At 44.0% G+C, this 18,318-nt stretch overlaps 2 protein-coding genes across 4 annotated transcripts in view; both read right to left on the bottom strand.

Moving 5' to 3' along the window:
- raraa (retinoic acid receptor, alpha a) overlaps positions 1–18,318 on the bottom strand; it is a 406,433-nt gene that overhangs the window by 334,166 nt on the left and 53,949 nt on the right. The gene's annotated exons all lie outside the window — the stretch shown is intronic.
- Positions 1–18,318, bottom strand: part of LOC127627191 (uncharacterized) — a 46,182-nt gene that overhangs the window by 27,599 nt on the left and 265 nt on the right. The window contains exon 2 of the mRNA XM_052103470.1: positions 16,363–16,557. Coding sequence (XP_051959430.1) covers positions 16,363–16,557 — 195 coding nt within the window. The remainder of the gene's footprint in view (positions 1–16,362; positions 16,558–18,318) is intronic.

Here is an 18,318-nt window from a genome sequence, read left to right as displayed (position 1 = left end):
TTTGTGTGAGGGGTGTGTGGGGTCGTCCACAATGCTGGTTGCTTTGCGGATACAGTGTTTTTTGTAAATGTCTTTGATGGAGGGAAGAGAGACCCCAATGATCTTCTCAGCTGTCCTCACTGCACCTCCCGCTGCACCTCCTCTCTGTATGCTGACTCGTCGTTCTTGCTGATGAGACCCACCACGGTCGTGTCATCGGCGAACTTGATGATGTGATTCGAGCTGTGCATTGCTGCACAGTCGTGAGTCAGCAGAGTGAACAGCAGTGGACTGAGCACACAGCCCTGGGGGGCCCCAGTGCTCAGTGTGGTGGTGGTGGAGATGCTGTTCCCGATCCGGACTGACTGAGGTCTCCCAGTCAGGAAGTCCAGGATCCAGTTGCAGAGGGAGGTGTCCAGGCCCAGCAGGTTCAGCTTTCCAATCAGGTGCTGGGGAATGATTGTGTTGAATGCTGAGCTGAAATCTATGAACAGCATTGAGCGTATGAGTCCTTATTGTCTAGGTGGGTTAGGGCCAGATGGAGGGTTGTGGTGATGGCATCGTCCGTTGAGCGGTTTGAGCGATACGCAAACTGCAGTGGGTCTAGTGAGGGGGCAGCTGGGTCTTGATCTGCCTCATGGCGAGCCTCTCGAAGCACTTCATGATGATGGGTGTAAGTCGCGACGGGACGGTAGTCGTTGAGGCAGGACACTGAAGACTTCTTTGGCATGGGGATGATGGTGGTGGCCTTGAAGCACGTTGGAGCGGCGGCGCTGCTCAGAGAGATGTTGAAGATGTCGGTAAGAACATCTGCTAGCTGGTCTGCACATCCTCTGAGCACTCTACCAGGAATGTTGTCTGGTCCAGCAGCCTTCCGTGGGTTGACTCTATGTAGAGTTTTCCTCACATCTGCCGTGGTAAGACAGAGCACCTGGTCGTTGGGAGGAGGGGTGGACTTCCTCGCCATCACGTCGTTCTGCACTTCAAACCGAGCGTAGAAGTCGTTCAGCGCATCTGGAAGGGAGGCATCTTTGTCACAGGCAACTGATGTTGTCCTGTAGTTGGTGATGGCCTGGATGCCCTGCCACATGCGCCGCGTGTCACCGCTGTCCTGGAAGTGACTGTGGATTCTCTGGGCGTGTGCGCGCTTTGCCTCTCTGATTGCCCGTGACAGTTTGGCCCTAGCTGTTCTTAGGGCTGCCTTATCGCCTGCTCTGAAGGCGGAGTCTCGGGACCTCAGCAGCGTCGCACCTCCGCAGTCATCCACGGCTTCTGGTTGGAGCGTGTGGTGATGGTCTTGGAGAAAGTGACATCATCAATGCACTTGCTAATGTAGCTGGTCACTGATGCTGTGTATTCCTCCAAGTTGGTAGAATCGCCATATGTTGCAGCCTCCCTGAACATGTGCCAGTCAGTACACTCAAAACAGTCCTGAAGAGCAGAGATGGCTCCTGCTGGTCAGGTTTTCACCTGCTTCTGAAGCGGTTTTGTGCGTCTGACGAGCGGTCTGTATGCTGGAATTAACATAACAGAGATGTGGTCTGAGTAGCCGAGGTGGGGGCGGGGCTCCGCCCGGTGCAGCGCCTGGGATGTTTGTGTAAACAAGATCAAGCGCGTTAGCCCCTCTCGTTGCAAAGTCCACATACTGATGGAATTTAGGGAGCACTGTCTTGAGATTTGCATGGTTGAAATCTCCGGCGACAATAAACAGTCCGTCGGGGTGAGCGTTCTGCAGTTACGCTCATAGCCCCATACAGTTCACAGAGCGCTTCCTTAGCGTTAGCGCTGGGGGAATGTAAACTCGGTTATGCAAACAGTGGTGAATTCCGTGGTAGATAAAAGGTCTGCATCTAACAGTCACAAGCTCCAACAGCGATGAACAGTAACTAGAGACTAGCATAGAGTTCTTGCACCATTCGTGTTGATGTAAACACACAAGCCACCACCGCGAGTCTTACCGCAGAGAGCTGTATTTCTGTCGGCACGAAGCGAGGCGAGCTCGTCTAGCTGAATGGCGGCATCCGGAACTCTGTCGCTGAGCCACGTCTCCGTGAAAACAAAGACGCAGCAGTCTCTAAACTCACGCTGCGTAGCCTGCTGGAGTCGGATATAGTCCAGTTTATTGTCCAGGGAGCAAATATTTGAGAGCAGGATAGGCGGGAGAGCCGGCCGGCTAGGGTTTGTTTTAGCCTAGCATGGACCCCCGCCCTCTTTCCGGCTTCGCTTTCTCGCACACCACTTACGACGTCCTCTCCCCGGCCACCGGCATCAGGCGAAGCCGAGGGCTGGAGGCCTGGTCTCCGCAGCAAGCCGAGTACGCGTAGCGCCTCCTGCAGGTCATCATGCAGCTTGGTTTTTGCATGAGTCTTATATTTCAGTAGTGTCTGGCGATGGTAGACACGAACACCGGTTACTCCGATGTCCATGTGTTGCAAAAGTCGGGCTTTTTTAACAAAAATAGCACCATTGTGGATCCGGAGTGGCCGCTGCGTGCTACCGCGCCGCCATCTTGGATCAATTTGAGCACAGTGCCCAGTGAATAAATGCATAGCTAAACATGCATAGCTAAACAGATGTTTTTCAGTCTGGATTTGAATGTGGCTAATGTTGGGGCACACCTGATCTCTTCTGGAAGATGGTTCCAGCTGTAGGTGGCATAATAGTTAAACACAGTCTAACTCACTTGTTTTGAGTGAACCCTTGGAATTTCTAACTGACTTCATATTAATGATCTGAGTGGTTTGTTAGGTTTATATTCAACAAGCAATGTAATTACTGTAGGTCGTACGCCATTGAGTGATTTAGAAACGAGTAATAGTACTTTAAAATCAATCCTAAATGTAACTGGAACCCAATGTAAAGACATGAGGACTGGAGTAATATGCTAAGATCTTTTGGTTCGGGTGAGAATCCTGGCAGCCGCATTCTGAATGAGCTGCAGCTGTCTAATGATCTTTTTGGGAAGGCCGGTGAGTTTTCCAATCTGTCAAGTAGAATGTTGTGGTCAACAGTGTCAAAAGCAGCACTGAGATCTAATAATACCAGCACTGATATTTTGTCTGAATCAGTATTTAGCAGAATATCATTAAGTATCTTTACATGCGCAGTCTCTGTGCTGTGATGCGGTCAGAATCCAGACTGGAAATAGTCCATGTAGCCATTCAAGTTTAAGAATTAATTCAACTGATAGAAATCAACCTTTTCAATAATCTTGCCAATGAAAGGAAGATTTGTGATTGGTTTGTAGTTGTTTAATATAGAGTTATTCAGATTGTTCTTTTTTAGAAGGGACTTCAGAAACATGCCTGAAAGGAGTGAGGCATTGATTATTTCTAACAGATCTTTTTCTAAACAGTTAAACACAGGTTTGAAAAATGGTGAGGGGAGTGTGTCAAGACAGCAGGTTGAAGTTTTAAGATGCTTTTCTGTTTCTTCCAGGGTTTTGCCATGAATTGCCTCAAAATCAGACATAGTGACTCATTTCTGAAGTTTTTGTGGCGGGTGCTGTCTGACCCCAGTGCAACATCAGGATGAGTTGATCGCCATTTTAATATCATGAAAAATGATGTAAACTCATTGCATTTGCTGTCAGAGAGCATTTCACAGGGAGCCTGTGTTAGGGGGTTTGTTAGTTTGTCTTCAGTAGCAAAAAGAGTGCGGGTGTTGTTTATATTGCTGTTTGTAATGTTTGAGAAGAAAGTCTGCCTAGCTGTTCCAGATTGAACTTCAAGTTTTGTTTTCCGCAACATACATTCTGCTTTCCTGCATTTTCCATTCATACTTTGTACTGCTGTTGTTTTTCTCCAAGGTGCTTTATGCCTCCCAGTAATCTTCCTGACCTTTACAGGAGCAATGCCATCAATAGCACTTTTATCTTTTAAGTTAAATCAACATCAACACAAATATTATGTGGTCGGTGCGGAACTCCAACAATCCAACAGCAGCTATCTCACTTGATGCTGAGAAAGCATTTGATAGGCTGGAATGGAGGTATATGTTTCATACGCTTAAAACTTTTGGATTCGGTCAAACATTTCTCAGATGGATAGATATTATTTACAAAGACCCACAGGCCGCAGTGAGAACAAATGGTTTGATTTCCTCTTATTTCACACTTCGGAGAGGCACCAGGCAGGGCTCTGCATTATCGCCAGGGCTTTTCTGTCTGGCTCTTGAGCCTCTTGCGGCAGCTATTCATGAGAATCTGAATATTCAGGGAATTAAAATCAATGGGTCTACACATAAGCTTCTGCTGACGACATTTTGTGGCTTGCCTCGGACCCGGCCAGATCTGTCCCGGCACTATTGGATGTTATTGAATCGTTTTCCAAGATATCAGGGTATAAAGTCAACTGGTCTAAGTCAGAGGCCCTTCCACTGACTTCATACTGACCAAAAACCCTATTTCAGTCGGGGCTGTTTCAGTGGCCTATTGAAGGCATAAAATATCTTGGCATTCTCTTCACTCACCAAATTGATAAAATAATCTAAAAGAATTTGGAACAACTTATTAATAAAATCTCATTAGATACTGATAGATGGTCATCACTATTCTTATCATTATGGGGAAAGGTCAACGTCCTGAAGATGAACTGTATCCCGAGATTGAACTATTTGCTTCAATGTCTTCCTATTGCAATACCCCAAAAGTACTTTAAAAGGTTTGACCAAATATGCAAAAAGTTCTTATGGAATGGTAAACGTGCAAGGATAAAATTGGAAAGGCTTCAGCTGCCAATCAATAAGGGTGGCATGGGCCTCCCCAAACTAGCCCTGTATCATTATGCCTTCTGCCTGAGACATATAGCTCAGTGGACACTGCCACCTGAGAGAGCCCCTCCCTGGTTTGAGATTGAACGGAGATGGTTCTCCCCACATACACCTATAAATGCTCTGTCTAGCAATATACCCTCCAAATTAAAATCCCACTCTATCATACCCAACCTTTGTAACGTGTGGAAAAAGTTTTCCAAAGCTTTTAATATCAATGTCTATCTTAATTCTGAATCTTGTATTTGGAATAACCCAAAGTTACGTATTAATAAACATTCCCTCCTATGGAAAGATTGGGTAGAAAAAGGAATTGTTACACTAGCAAATCTATATGAGAGGGACAACATAAAGTCATTTGAAAGGTTGGCTGGTGAATACAATCTGCCCAGAAATAATTTTTGGAAGTATCTACAAATGCGTCACCTGTTAGTTACTGTCATAGGGAGAGGAATAGAACCTCAGCAATCAAACCTTCTCTCTCAGACTACGAAAATAATGGGTTTGGGGCATGAGGCTGTTATCTTTTATGCAATGTTACTCCAACAGACAGTTACCATATCTTATACAACAATGCTAACTTGGTCGGCAGACTTGAACATTGATGTCACACATAAGGAGTGGGATCGTATTTGTGAAAACACTAAGAGGGTTTCAAGAGACATTAAAATTTGATTAATCCAGTTTAAGATTCTTAATCGCTTTTATTGGACTCCGACCCGACTGTTTAGGCTGAAGCTGAGGGATAATGCAGACTGCTGGAAGTGCTGCAGCTCTGAAGGGACTCTTCTTCATATGCTCTGGGAATGTCCCTTGATTCAGAACTATTGGTTAAAGATTCATGATCGCATTGAAAAATTACTCAGACTAGCTTGGAATTCTGCCCGAGGCTGTATGTATTAAATGATCCACAAATTACATTGAATTGTGGAGCAGCAGACTTTATTCAGACCAGTATAATGGTTGGAAAACAAATATTAATGAGAAACTGGAAGAACCCAGGTGAGCCCTCTTTCCAGGAGTGGAGCACGGAGTTGGCGAAAGTGGCATCATACGAAAAAATATCTTTCAACATCAATGATAGGGCGGAAAAGTATGTGGCGAAATGGGGAAAATACGTGTAATATATTGCTACCTAATGAGAGCTTGGTGATTATTGTAAAACTGTACATTTGATCCATGTGTGTTCTTAGTATTTATTTATTTATTTGTATTTATTTATATTTATCTGATTTCTATTACCTCTTTTGGCTTATTCCTTTTAGTATTGTTTTTTTATTTATTTAAAATGTATCATCACTATGGGATATATGTTAAGATGTCTATTGTAATGATGTCTACATTATTGACTACAATGTAACAGTGGTGTTCAAAAACTCAATAAAATACAAATTATAAAAAAAAAATTAAAAAAAATCAACATCAACACAGTCTGTGGATATACTTGGTGTTATACATATAGCCTTCATAAATTGTGCACTTGTATATTCATTTATGTACCTCTTTTTGACAGAGACATCTGTCAGAAAATACAGAGATGGTCAGATAGCCTTAATAAGCCTATGTCCTTAATAAGAGTGGATGAAATGTTCAAACCTTACTGATGAGTAGATCAAGAGTGTGTCCCTGATTGTGTGTGTGTGTGTGGGTGTGTGTCCATCTACATGCTGTGTCAGATCAAAAGTGTTTAAAAGTGTTGTGAGTTCTTTTGCAGTGTTGTGCCCGGAATTATCTGTGTGAATGTTGAAATCCCCAGCAATAACAAAACAGTCAAATTCAGAGGAAGTTGCTGACAACAGTTCTGTAAAACCAGAGTATTTTTAGTACAATACTTACCGTAGATATTCAAAGGTCAAGTGATCACCAAGTGACGCTTGCATTGAAAGACATCTTTAAATATCGCATCTAATCCTCCACCTCTCCTTACTTCTCTGCAGGCACTCATATAAGTCAAATTTGGAGGGGCCGATTCATTGAGGACTGTTACACTGCAGCTGTCATTTACAAACATAAAATCCAGGTTGTTAGTTAATTGAATAAAAATGACAGCCGTTATCAGTTGTCTGTTTTTGGCCCCACAGCAATAGGTTTGCCATACGTCTTGAGAAGGCCTGAGTCTTTCTATCATTTAACATAACAGATATTGAAAAAGCCACAGGCACATCGGGTTCCTGCTTGTTCTGTAAACATTTGTGAATGTTGCTTCTTCTGTAGCAAGGACCTGATATACATCACTGAGAGCTGTTATCAGTAGTCTGTTGTTCACCGAGAGAAGAAGGTCTAGTACTACTGCAGTTTCCACAGGGATTAATCACTAGCGGCTTTAAACCACTATAACAAGAATTTCAAAAGTTCTGCGTGTGATGCTGGTTAGAATCTACCTTTTCCCGATCTTACCCACTCTTCTTCTGATCCCCATCCCATGTCAGCAAAGACAGACACTTTCTTTTTATAAACATTAACAAGATATTTTCCAAATACCATGTGTTACCAGACCAACAAATGTCTTGGCTATGAAAATGGCTATTTTCTACTATTGGTCCCACTCTTCCCATCCCCAGCATGAAGACACATTTTCTTCTATTAAACATTAAAATACAATATTTTAAAGGGTTTTGTGGAGTCACATTTAAATGTGTGAGGCATGTTAAACATTTTGTTACACATTTTAATGCATTATTTAGGACTTTATTAAAATACCATTGAACACTTTTAAGCACATCGAGACGTATACTTTTTTTACTGTTTAGATATTCATTTGAAGTGAAAAATGTATTGTGTTGGGGTTGTTGTGACTCCAAAAGATTATTGGAGATTTGGACCGGATCTTTGGATCAGGACAAACCTAGAATTATTTTTTTTTAACTTGAATAAGATGTACACACTTCCCTGCATCTTGTGCCAGTGGATTCATATTTAATTGCAGTGGTGGTGACTCACATCATATTTGATCAACATGATCAAACTGAGGAGCAATGTTAAATTAAAAAAATAAACGTATAATAAATAAAAGTAATAAAATACATAATGTTATTTAACTGAGTTGAAAACATACTAATAACACCTGCAATTACCTTTATATATACAGTATACTTTGAATATTTGTATTAAAAAAAGAATGAACATGCAGATGACTTTTATGCAGTGGTCAAGTGAATCTGTGATTTTAATTTAATTTGAATAGCTAACTTTATATGAATTGTCCAAACGAATCATTACAACATACTGACTTCTGTCCCTTGTGTTTGCACTTAAATGCGCTGGTGGAATCCCAGACGTAATGACGTAGAGAGAACCCCCACTTTGCAGCACAATGCAGCGGCAGGTGAAATAAAAGTGAAGCAACAGAGACCAAAATCTTCCGAAGTTTTCCTCAAGATGTCATGCTCTTTATTTACAAGCGTCGTGGGGTTCATTGTCTCGGTTCGCACTGCTGCAGCAGGTGCAATACAATGTGACCAAAAGCAATACTGTTGTAATCTAACCACTGCTTGTTGTAAAAAGTAGCTTGTTTATGGAAAAGCTACACTGTTGTAAAAACAAGTAAACTATTCTCACACTATTGTACTACAATGTAATTAAGGAGCATTCGTTTTGAATGTTGAAAAGAACTTCATCAATATCAAATGTTACTAATTATGTGCTCAAATGTGTATTTATGCAATAATGCCATATCGTTCATCTGCTAGTTGCATTTTACTTTTCCACATGTATCCAAACCTGGATAACCAAGATAACCTGCTTTTCAAGATAAGCACCCTCTGTAACTTTCAGGACATATCACATATTATAATAACAACAAAACAATCACTTTACATTTTATTACACAGGGTTTCAATTGAACCACTATGTTAATCTATCACTACCGACTTGCTGGGTCAATTAAAACAAGGGTTAACACCACCATTAATTGAATGCATTATTGCTTTCAGTAGGGCTAACAAATACAAATTATGAATGTTTACAATGTATTGTCATGTTGATTGTCAGTAAGATGGTACACTTAAGCAATATAAATTAAGCTGCGGTTTACATTTATTGAAATAGGCTGACATTCAAGCATTTTCTTCTGTATGCCAATGGTAAATGTATATGCTAGCTAAGCTATAACTTTAATGCAGCCAATAATTTTGTATTGTTAGATCTCCATTTACACATAAAAATAATAATAATAAGAATAACAATGTTAACTACAATAACTCCTACTTTCTTTATACTAAACTATAGTGCAAAAATGGTCCCTTTGGCCAACTGGTGGTGGTTTTGCAAATTAGTCTCATGTGTAAGAGTTCACAGTGTTAATGGTGGAGGAACTGTTAGGATATAATATGCGGTAAAGAGGATCATTTTGGTTGAGTACCTACATTATTGTTTTGTTTATTCAGTTGCCATGACAATTAGGTTTGCGCATAATTGCGCGAAATTGCGATGCTACTGCCCGGATTAGGCAAAACTGTCTGATTCCATTCAGTGCAAGTCATATTATTTATTTATATATTATCTATTATAATCTATTGTGCCCAAAACACCTACAGCACAATAGATTACAAACCTAGTTGTCATGGAAACGGAAAAAACAAAACCTCGCCTGGTCAATATTTACTCGTCATCAGAATAAGGTAAATGCCCTGGCTATTGTAATCTATTGGGCTGTGGGTGTTTTGGGTTTAGTGTTAAAACTGAATGATATCAACATTGAACATTATTATATTTTTTTTATTAATTAGAAGATGAATTCCATGTAGGGATGCATGCAGTAGTCCCAACAGCATTTTCTTATTTTAAATGAAACTGTGTTTTTTTAGTTGGTAGACCTTATTGAGTTGGTCATTTAAAAGTAGATCATCACACACAAAAGTGTGGGCACCCCTGCTTTAGATTAATTCATTAAAGGTTTTTGTGTGACAGGACCGTTACATCATCGTCCTATGTCTGTCTTGTGTTTCGTTTTCTGTCTCTGTGTGAGTGCTCAGTTTCAGTTGTTATTTCTTTATTTCTTTGTCTAGTGTGGGAATATATGGCATTGCTTTGTATGGCGTTGCTACAAACTCTCTCGTCTTGTCTGTCGGTTGGCATGAGTATATATTGCCTTATTGTCTTGGCAATGTGCGCTCATGCCATTCGGGTGTTTGTGTCTTGAGAGAGCACGTGGCTTTGTTTTGTTTCTGTATTGCCATGTGTCTCTCAGTCTTGTGTCATACCCCGCCTCATTGTTTGCCTATTATTAGTTTATTAGTCACACCTGCCCTGTCTGTTAACCCTCTGGGGTCTGAGGGTGTTTTGGGCCCTGGAGAAGTTTTGACATGCCTTGACATTTGTGCTTTTTTCAGTTACTTAAAAACATATTAATGACTAAAGTCTGATAACACTGTATTCAGCACAAACTGGGCTGCAATAATATGTGAGCAACATGTGTGTACATGTTTGTATTTTTGAGAAAATAACGTTTATGCATGGATTTAGAAAAAACTAAGTAATTGAAATAAGGCCATATAACACATACTAAACATTTGTCCACAAGACTTTTGAGAACTATATGTTGTAGCCTAGAGTTTTTGCTACAAAATGATGTGAAAACTATCCTGATCAGGGAACCCGTTTGATTTCTCTCCCAATTTTAGTCTCCTTGTATGTGCTGTCCAGTGCCAGTTCATCTTGTTTCATGTTCATGTCAGTCTTGTTTCTCCCTGTTCCTGTTTGGTCCAGTCATCCTGGTTCCCTATTTGTGTGCCCCAGTCCAGATCCAGAGGAGTGCCTGCGCTGGATGGAGTTTTTCCCCTACTGGGTTTTTTTAAGATTCAGATTCAATACTTTATTGCCATACAACTCAGTACAAGTTGTTAGGGATTTGCTTCAGTGTGCTCATAACAACAAAATGCAACCAAAGACATAGAACAATTATATACACAACGATATCCCCTACGGGATGACACTTAACACAGACAGATAAAAGTAAAAGGAACACACCGCTCACCACGTACTTGGAAGACAGTCCAGGATACTATAGAGGCTGATGTCAGATAGGAGTGACAATTACTCTATAGTAGCACGCAGCGGCCACTCCGGATCCACAATGGTGCTATTTTTGTTAAAAAAGCCCGACTTTTGCAACACATGGACATCGGAGCAACCAGTGTTCGTGTCTACCATCGCCAGACACTACTCAAATATAAGACTCATGCAAAAACCAAGCTGCATGATGACCTGCAGGAGGCGCTACGCGTACTCGGCTTGCTGCGGAGACCAGGCCTCCAGCCCTCGGCGTCGCCTGATGCCGGTGGCGGGGAGAGGGCGTCGTAGCGGTGTCGCGAGCGGAAGCGGAAAGAGGGCGGGGGTCCATGCTAGGCTAAAACAAACCCTAGCCGGCCGGCTCTCCCGTCTATCCTGCTCTCAAATGTTTGCTCCTGGACAATAAACTGGACTATATCCGACTCCAGCAGGCTACGCGGCGTGAGTTTAGAGACCGCTGCGTCTTTGTTTTCACGGAGGCGTGGCTCAGCGACAGAGTTCGGATGCCGCCATTCAGCTAGGCGGGCTGCGCCTGCGTTTAGTGCCGACAGAAATACAGCTCTCTGCGGTAAGACTCGCGGTGGTGGCTTGTGTGTTTACATCAACACGGAATGGTGCAAGAACTCTATGCTAGTCTCTAGTTACTGTTCATCGCTGTTGGAGCTTGTGACTGTTAGATGCAGACCTTTTTATCTACCACGGAATTCACCACTGTTTGCATAACCGGGTTTACATTCCCCCAGCTAACGCTAAGGAAGCGCTCTGTGAACTGTATGGGGCTATGAGCTGAACTGCAGAACGCTCACCCCGGACGGACTGTTTATTGTCGCCGGAGATTTCAACCATGCAAATCTCAAGACAGTGCTCCTAAATTCCATCAGTATGTGGACTTTGCAACGAGAGGCTGAGCAGCTTGATCTTGTTTACACAAACATCCCAGGCGCGTGCGGGCGGAGCCCGCCCCCACCTCGGCTACTCAGACCACATCTCTGTTATGTTAATTCCAGCATACAGACCGCTCGTCAGACGCACAAAACCGCTTCAGAAGCAGGTGAAAACCTGGCCAGCAGGAGCCATCTCTGCTCTTCAGGACCGTTTTGAGTGTACTGACTGGCACATGTTCAAGGAGGCTGCAACATATGGCGATTCTACCAACTTGGAGGAATACACAGCATCAGTGACCAGCTACATCAGCAAGTGCATTGATGATGTCACTTTCTCAAGACCATCACCACACGCTCCAACCAGAAGCCGTGGATGACTGCGGAGGTGCGCACACTGCTGAGGTCCGAGACTCCGCCTTCAGAGCAGGCGATAAGGCAGCCCTAAGAACAGCTAGGGCCAAACTGTCACGGGCAATCAGAGAGGCAAAGCGCGCTACGCCCAGAGAATCCACAGTCACTTCCAGGATAGCGGTGACACACGGCGCATGTGGCAGGGCATCCAGGCCATCACCAACTACAGGACAACATCAGTTGCCTGTGACAAAGATGCCTCCCTTCCAGATGCGCTGAGCGACTTCTACGCTCGGTTTGAAGTGCAGAACGGCGTGATGGCGAGGAAGTCCACCCCTCCTCCCAGCGACCAGGTGCTCTGTCTTACCACGGCAGATGTGAGGAAAACTCTACGTAGAGTCAACCCACGGAAGGCTGCTGGACCAGACAACATTCCTGGCAGAGTGCTCAGAGGATGTGCAGACCAGCTAGCAGATGTTCTTACCGACATCTTCAACATCTCTCTGAGCAGCGCCGTCGTTCCAACGTGCTTCAAGGCCACCACCATCATCCCCATGCCAAAGAAGTCTTCAGTGTCCTGCCTCAACGACTACCGTCCCGTCGCACTTACACCCATCATCATGAAGTGCTTCGAGAGGCTCGTCATGAGGCAGATTAAGACCCAGCTGCCCCCCTCACTAGACCCACTGCAGTTTGCGTATCGTTCAAACCGTTCAATCACCACAACCCTCCATCTGGCCCTCACCCACCTAGACAATAAGGACTCATACGTTCGAATGCTGTTCATAGATTTCAGCTCAGCATTCAACACAATCATTCCCCAGCACCTGATTGGAAAGCTGAACCTGCTGGGCCTGGACACCTCCCTCTGCAACTGGATCCTGGACTTCCTGACTGGGAGACCTCAGTCAGTCCGGATCGGGAACAGCATCTCCACCACCACCACACTGAGCACTGGGGCCCCCCAGGGCTGTGTGCTCAGTCCACTGCTGTTCACTCTGCTGACTCACGACTGTGCAGCAATGCACAGCTCGAATCACATCATCAAGTTCGCCGATGACACGACCGTGGTGGGTCTCATCAGCAAGAACAACGAGTCAGCATACAGAGAGGAGGTGCAGCTGCTGACGAACTGGTGTAGAGCCAACAACCTGTCCCTGAATGTCGACAAAACAAAAGAGATGGTTGTTGACTTTAGGAGAGCACAAGGTGAACACACTCCGCTGAACATCGACGGCTCCTCTGTGGAGATCGTCAAGAGCACCAAATTTCTTGGTGTTCACCTGGCGGAGAACCTCACCTGGTCCCTCAACACCAGCTCTATCACCAAGAAAGCCCAGCAGCGTCTCTACTTTCTTCGAAGGCTGAGGAAAGCACATCTCCCAACCGCCATCCTCACTACATTCTATAGAGGGACTATTGAGAGCATCCTGAGCAGCTGCATCACTGCCTGGTTTGGGACTTGCACCGTTTCGGACCGCAAAGCCCTGCAGAGGATAGTGAGGACAGCTGAGAAGATCACTGGGGTCTCTCTTCCCTCCATCAAAGACATTTACAAAAAACACTGTATCCATAAAGCAACCAGCATTGTGGACTGACCCCACACACCCCTCACACAAACTCTTTACCCTCCTCCCGTCTGGCAAGAGGTACCGAAGCATTCGGGCCCTCACGGCCAGACTGTGTAACAGCTTCTTCCCCAAGCCATCAGACTTCTCAATACTCAGAGACTGGTTTGACACACACGTGTCCTGAGTTACACTTTAATAACTGTCACTTTATAACTGTCTGCTACCTCAATAACTGCTATGTGCATAGAACATTATCTCATAGTATGTTATGTTTACATTTTAGAAACTGTCATCATTTTGCACTACTGAGTACTGGTCGGCGCTGCACTGTCTATTGTCCTGTTCATTGTCAGTAATTTGTTGTACTGTCCTGTACTTTTTGCACATGTTTGCAGTGCACTTTATATAGGTATATATAGGTAGTTTATATAGGTATTTTATTTCGTTGTGTTGTCTCATGTGGTCCTATGTTGGTCCTTTGTTGTTTTTATGTAGCACCATGGTCCTGGAGGAACGTTGTCTCGTTTTGCTGTGTACTGTACTAACTGTATATGGTTGAAACGACAATAAAAACCACTTGACTTGACTTGACTTGAATTACATATGAAAACAGAATTACATTTATGTTCATTGGATTAATAAATCTGTTGAGTTTATCACTCTGCGTTTGGGTCCTGCCTCTGCCAAATCTCTGACACTTTTATCTAAAGCAGCATACAATATGAGGAAGAATACAACATACACAATTTATCTTAAGGCGACAGTAATACAAAAATTGCCGCATTGCAAAGTTTCAATTGCATTAGAAAAGCACTAGCAAAGACAGATACTAGAGTGTAACAAATTTTTGTATTTATTATTATTATTATATGGTCAAGTGAAAACAAGTTGTGTTGTGATGATTTAACTGCCAAAACCATAAAAGTGCATTCATCAATTTTTGATTTGAATGCTGAATTTAGTCAGTTTTCTGTCAGTTTCAATTTACAAGACCAGGATGAGAACATGATCTTGTAGCCTAGAATAAAATTTTTTCTTCCTTTCATTCTAATTGACCTTTTTGCCTATGTATTTAGTTTCAGCTGCTTTCCACTCCCAATTCATCTACAAACGAATAGCAAAAAACAAAAATTTCATCCAAACAGAATTTATTCCTCGATGCTTACAAGCAATAATGTGACAACTGTTTCACAAATCACATGTCCAAAGCGAGCTCCTTAGCTGAAGCAGTGCGTGAGTCCGAGCTCCACCCCATCAGGCCTTCAGAATTCCACAGAATCCCTCAACACTGCAGTGAATAGGCAATCTATAGTCAGACTGTCAGATTCATTAGCCAATCAGATTGATTTATTTGTTCTTGGTGGGTGTGGTCTGTAGGATATGTCCCAGTCCAGGCCTCCTAGCTGGCCTTGAGTGACGCAATCATGCTTTAAGTGATGTTTGTAATTTGAAAGTGAAGCTAATGAGTCGGCTGTCATCACTGCTGGAATCGCCATTGAGAAAGAGATCCATATGGATTTAGAAACCTGACATGTTCTGCATGATCGTGATTAATTATACAGGAAATGAGGGCTGATTTTCACTTCAAGTAAATTGGTAAGTGCTTTTTGCATCAGGAGTTTTCTAAGTGTAAATTAGTCTGCTTGAGCATTCAGTGTCAGATCAAGTTTTTAGAAGTAAACATGTACCCTGACGAAACAAAAGTTATTGCAAATGTATAAACATTTTAAACTCAAATATTATTAGAGAAATTTTTCTTGGAATTAGACCTCCTTGGTTCTGCTTTTGTGCGTGGACATGTTTTTAAAATGTCAATTGGTATTATTAGTTGACTGACACATAATGTATGATGGTCATAGGGTGTCTTATTAATTGTGAAACTGTGTTTTCTTAATGGCATGAATCGCACTGAAGGCCTAGACTTATTATGCACAGGCCACCACTGGTATTAACCATAGTAACCATGATTTTCTTTCTTTTTGGCAGTAACTAAGGTTTTGATACAATAAACCATTACTGTAGTATCCATAGGGTAACTTGGTTTTAGTAATAGTAATGGTTAATTTTGTGGTTTTATATGTGGCTTATACTACCAAATTTTTAAAGGGTAAACAAAGCAACCTAATTATTTTCTGTTCAGGCCCATACATATATAACAAATTTAAGTATTAAATATACAACAACATTACAGAATGAACAGCAGCAGACAGACATGTCTACAGACCCACAGAAGTGTTACCTGTACACTCGGAACAAGACAGAAGAATTAACACCTGAAAGGAAGCTATAAATACTACAGTACGTGATGTGACATTTTATGTGAAATGTCTCGGTTACTGTCGTAACCTCTGTTCCCTGATGGAGGGAACGAGATGTTGTGTTGATGTAGTGACACTAGGGGTCGCCCTTGGGAGCCCAACACACCTCTGATATTTAAGAAAAGGCCAATGAGAATTGGCGAGTGGAATTTGCATGCCACTCCCCCGGACATAAGGGTATTAAAAGGAGCTGGAATGCAAGCACTCATTCAGGTTTTGTACTGAGTAGCCGAGACAAGGTCCTGGCAATTTCAGCGGGTAGTTCAGTGTTATGGTAGGAGGGACGCAATGTCTTGTTCCCTCCATCAAAGAACAGAGGTTACGACAGTTACAGAGATGTTCCCCTTCTCTCACTCACTTGATGTTGTGTCGATGTAGTGGCACTAGGGGTCCCTATACAAAATGCCCAGACTAACTGAACTGTTACGTAGCCAGCGACTAGGCTGCACGTAACCTCCCCCCAAGGAAGGCGCAGTTTACCAACGGGTAAAACTTATAATATGCCATAGAGATGACGTCAATGACCCAGTGGGCTTTCCTCTGTTTGGTGACAGCACTCCTTTTCCGCAGTCCACCAATGCAGACAAAGAGCTGCTCAGAGCGTGCGAACTCTACATGCAATCCAAGTATAGCACGCACCGGACACGGCAACTCCAAGGCAGGGTCTGCCTCCTCCTGGGGTAGTGTTTGCAGGTTTACCACATGATTCCTAAATGGGGTCGTGGGAACCATGGTCACACAGCATGGTCGAGGTGGTCAGGATCACAAGAGAATAACCCGGACCAAACTCCAGGCATGTTTCACTGACAGAGAATGCCTGCAGGTCCCCTCCCCTCTTAATGGAAGTGAGCGCTGTCAGGAGGGCAGTCTTCAAAGAGAGTGCCTTAAGCTCAGCTGACTCTAGAGGCTCAAATGGAGCTCCCCATAGGCCCCAAAGGACCTCAGAGAGGTCCCACGAGTGGATGAGGCGTGATCGGGGGTTAACTTACGCCTCTCAGGAACCTATCAGGAACCTGACGACCAAGTCGTGCTTCCATAATACTTACCATCTACTGCATTGTGATGTGCCGAGGTAGCGGCAACATAACCACGACATGCCTGGAGATTTGCTCTAGGGGAAATCCAGCCCGTAGAAATGCTAGGTCGGTCCTGAACAGACTGCGACTGACCTGCATGACGAGCATGCGGTGTGCGCCGTGGTGTCATGCCCATCTCGCGTCTGAAGCAAGTGCCGAAGCGGTCTCATATGCATCAACCCGAGCGGCATGACTGCAGCTGAGGATGCCATATGGTAATGTGGTAAATGGTCTACACTTATATAGCGCCTTTTTAACCTTAGCGGTATTCAAAGTGCTTTACACTGCATCTCATTCACCCATTCACACACATATTCACGAGCAGCTTGATCTTTTCCCAGTTGACCCAAAGCCCCAGTCGGCTGAGGTGCCTGAGCATCAGGTTCCTGCATGCACACAACAAGTCTCACGAGTGAGCTAGGATCAGCCAGTCATCAAGATAGATGAGAATGCAGATGCCCACTTCCCTTAACGGGGCTAGGGCTGCCTCTGCAACCTCTGTAAAGGAACGAGGTGACCAGGACAGACAACTGGTATGCCAAGCTCTCGAAAGCAAACCACAGGAAGGGTCTGTGTCGAGGTAAAAGACATGGACGTACGCATCCTTCAGGTATACCGCCACGAGCCAATCTTGATGCCGGATGCTCGCTAAAATGCATTTTTTGCATCAGCATCTTGAACTGGAGTCTTTGCAAGGCCCGGTTCATAACTCGCAGGTCCAAGATTGGCTGCAACTCACCGCCTTTTTTGGGTACGATGAAGTAGGGGTTGTAAAACCCCTTCATCTCTTGCTGAAGGAATAGGCTCTATCACATACTTCTGTATTAGGGAGACGATTTCCGCACACAAGGCATCAGTGTTCTCGTCTTTCACCAAAGTGATGTGGATGCCATTGAACTTGGGGGGGCCTGGTGAACTGAATCACATAGCCGAGTCGGATGGTCCTGATCAGCCACCGCGACGGGTTGGGGAGCACGAGCCATGCCCCCAAGCTCCGCGTTTGGGGGACCAAGGGGACAATAGCGTCGGATGTACCGGCGGTTGGGGCCTAGCAACGGGGCGGAGCCTGAGGTGCCATTCGTGGCCGTGCCAGGTCCAGGGACATCAAAGCACTTACCTCCCTCATTTGCCACCCCCTGAGCAGTCTGGGATGGGAGAAGGAAAATCGTCCTCATGATCCGTGGAGACCCTCACATGGGAGGTAGAATTTGACCACAGCTGGGCGCGTGGGGGCAGGAGGCCCACCTCCAGGACGCCGAACCTGCCGAAATGAAATGGTGACTGCTAGTCGTAATAAAGACGGCCGTGACCACCAACTATATGACCAGGAAGTGGGGAAACAAGGATTCAAGGATTCTTA

This window comes from Xyrauchen texanus, chromosome 33, assembly GCF_025860055.1.
Source record: "Xyrauchen texanus isolate HMW12.3.18 chromosome 33, RBS_HiC_50CHRs, whole genome shotgun sequence".
Lineage (NCBI taxonomy): Eukaryota > Metazoa > Chordata > Actinopteri > Cypriniformes > Catostomidae > Xyrauchen > Xyrauchen texanus.
Note: the sequence above shows the minus strand (reverse complement) of the source record. Positions and strands in the feature narration are given on the sequence as shown.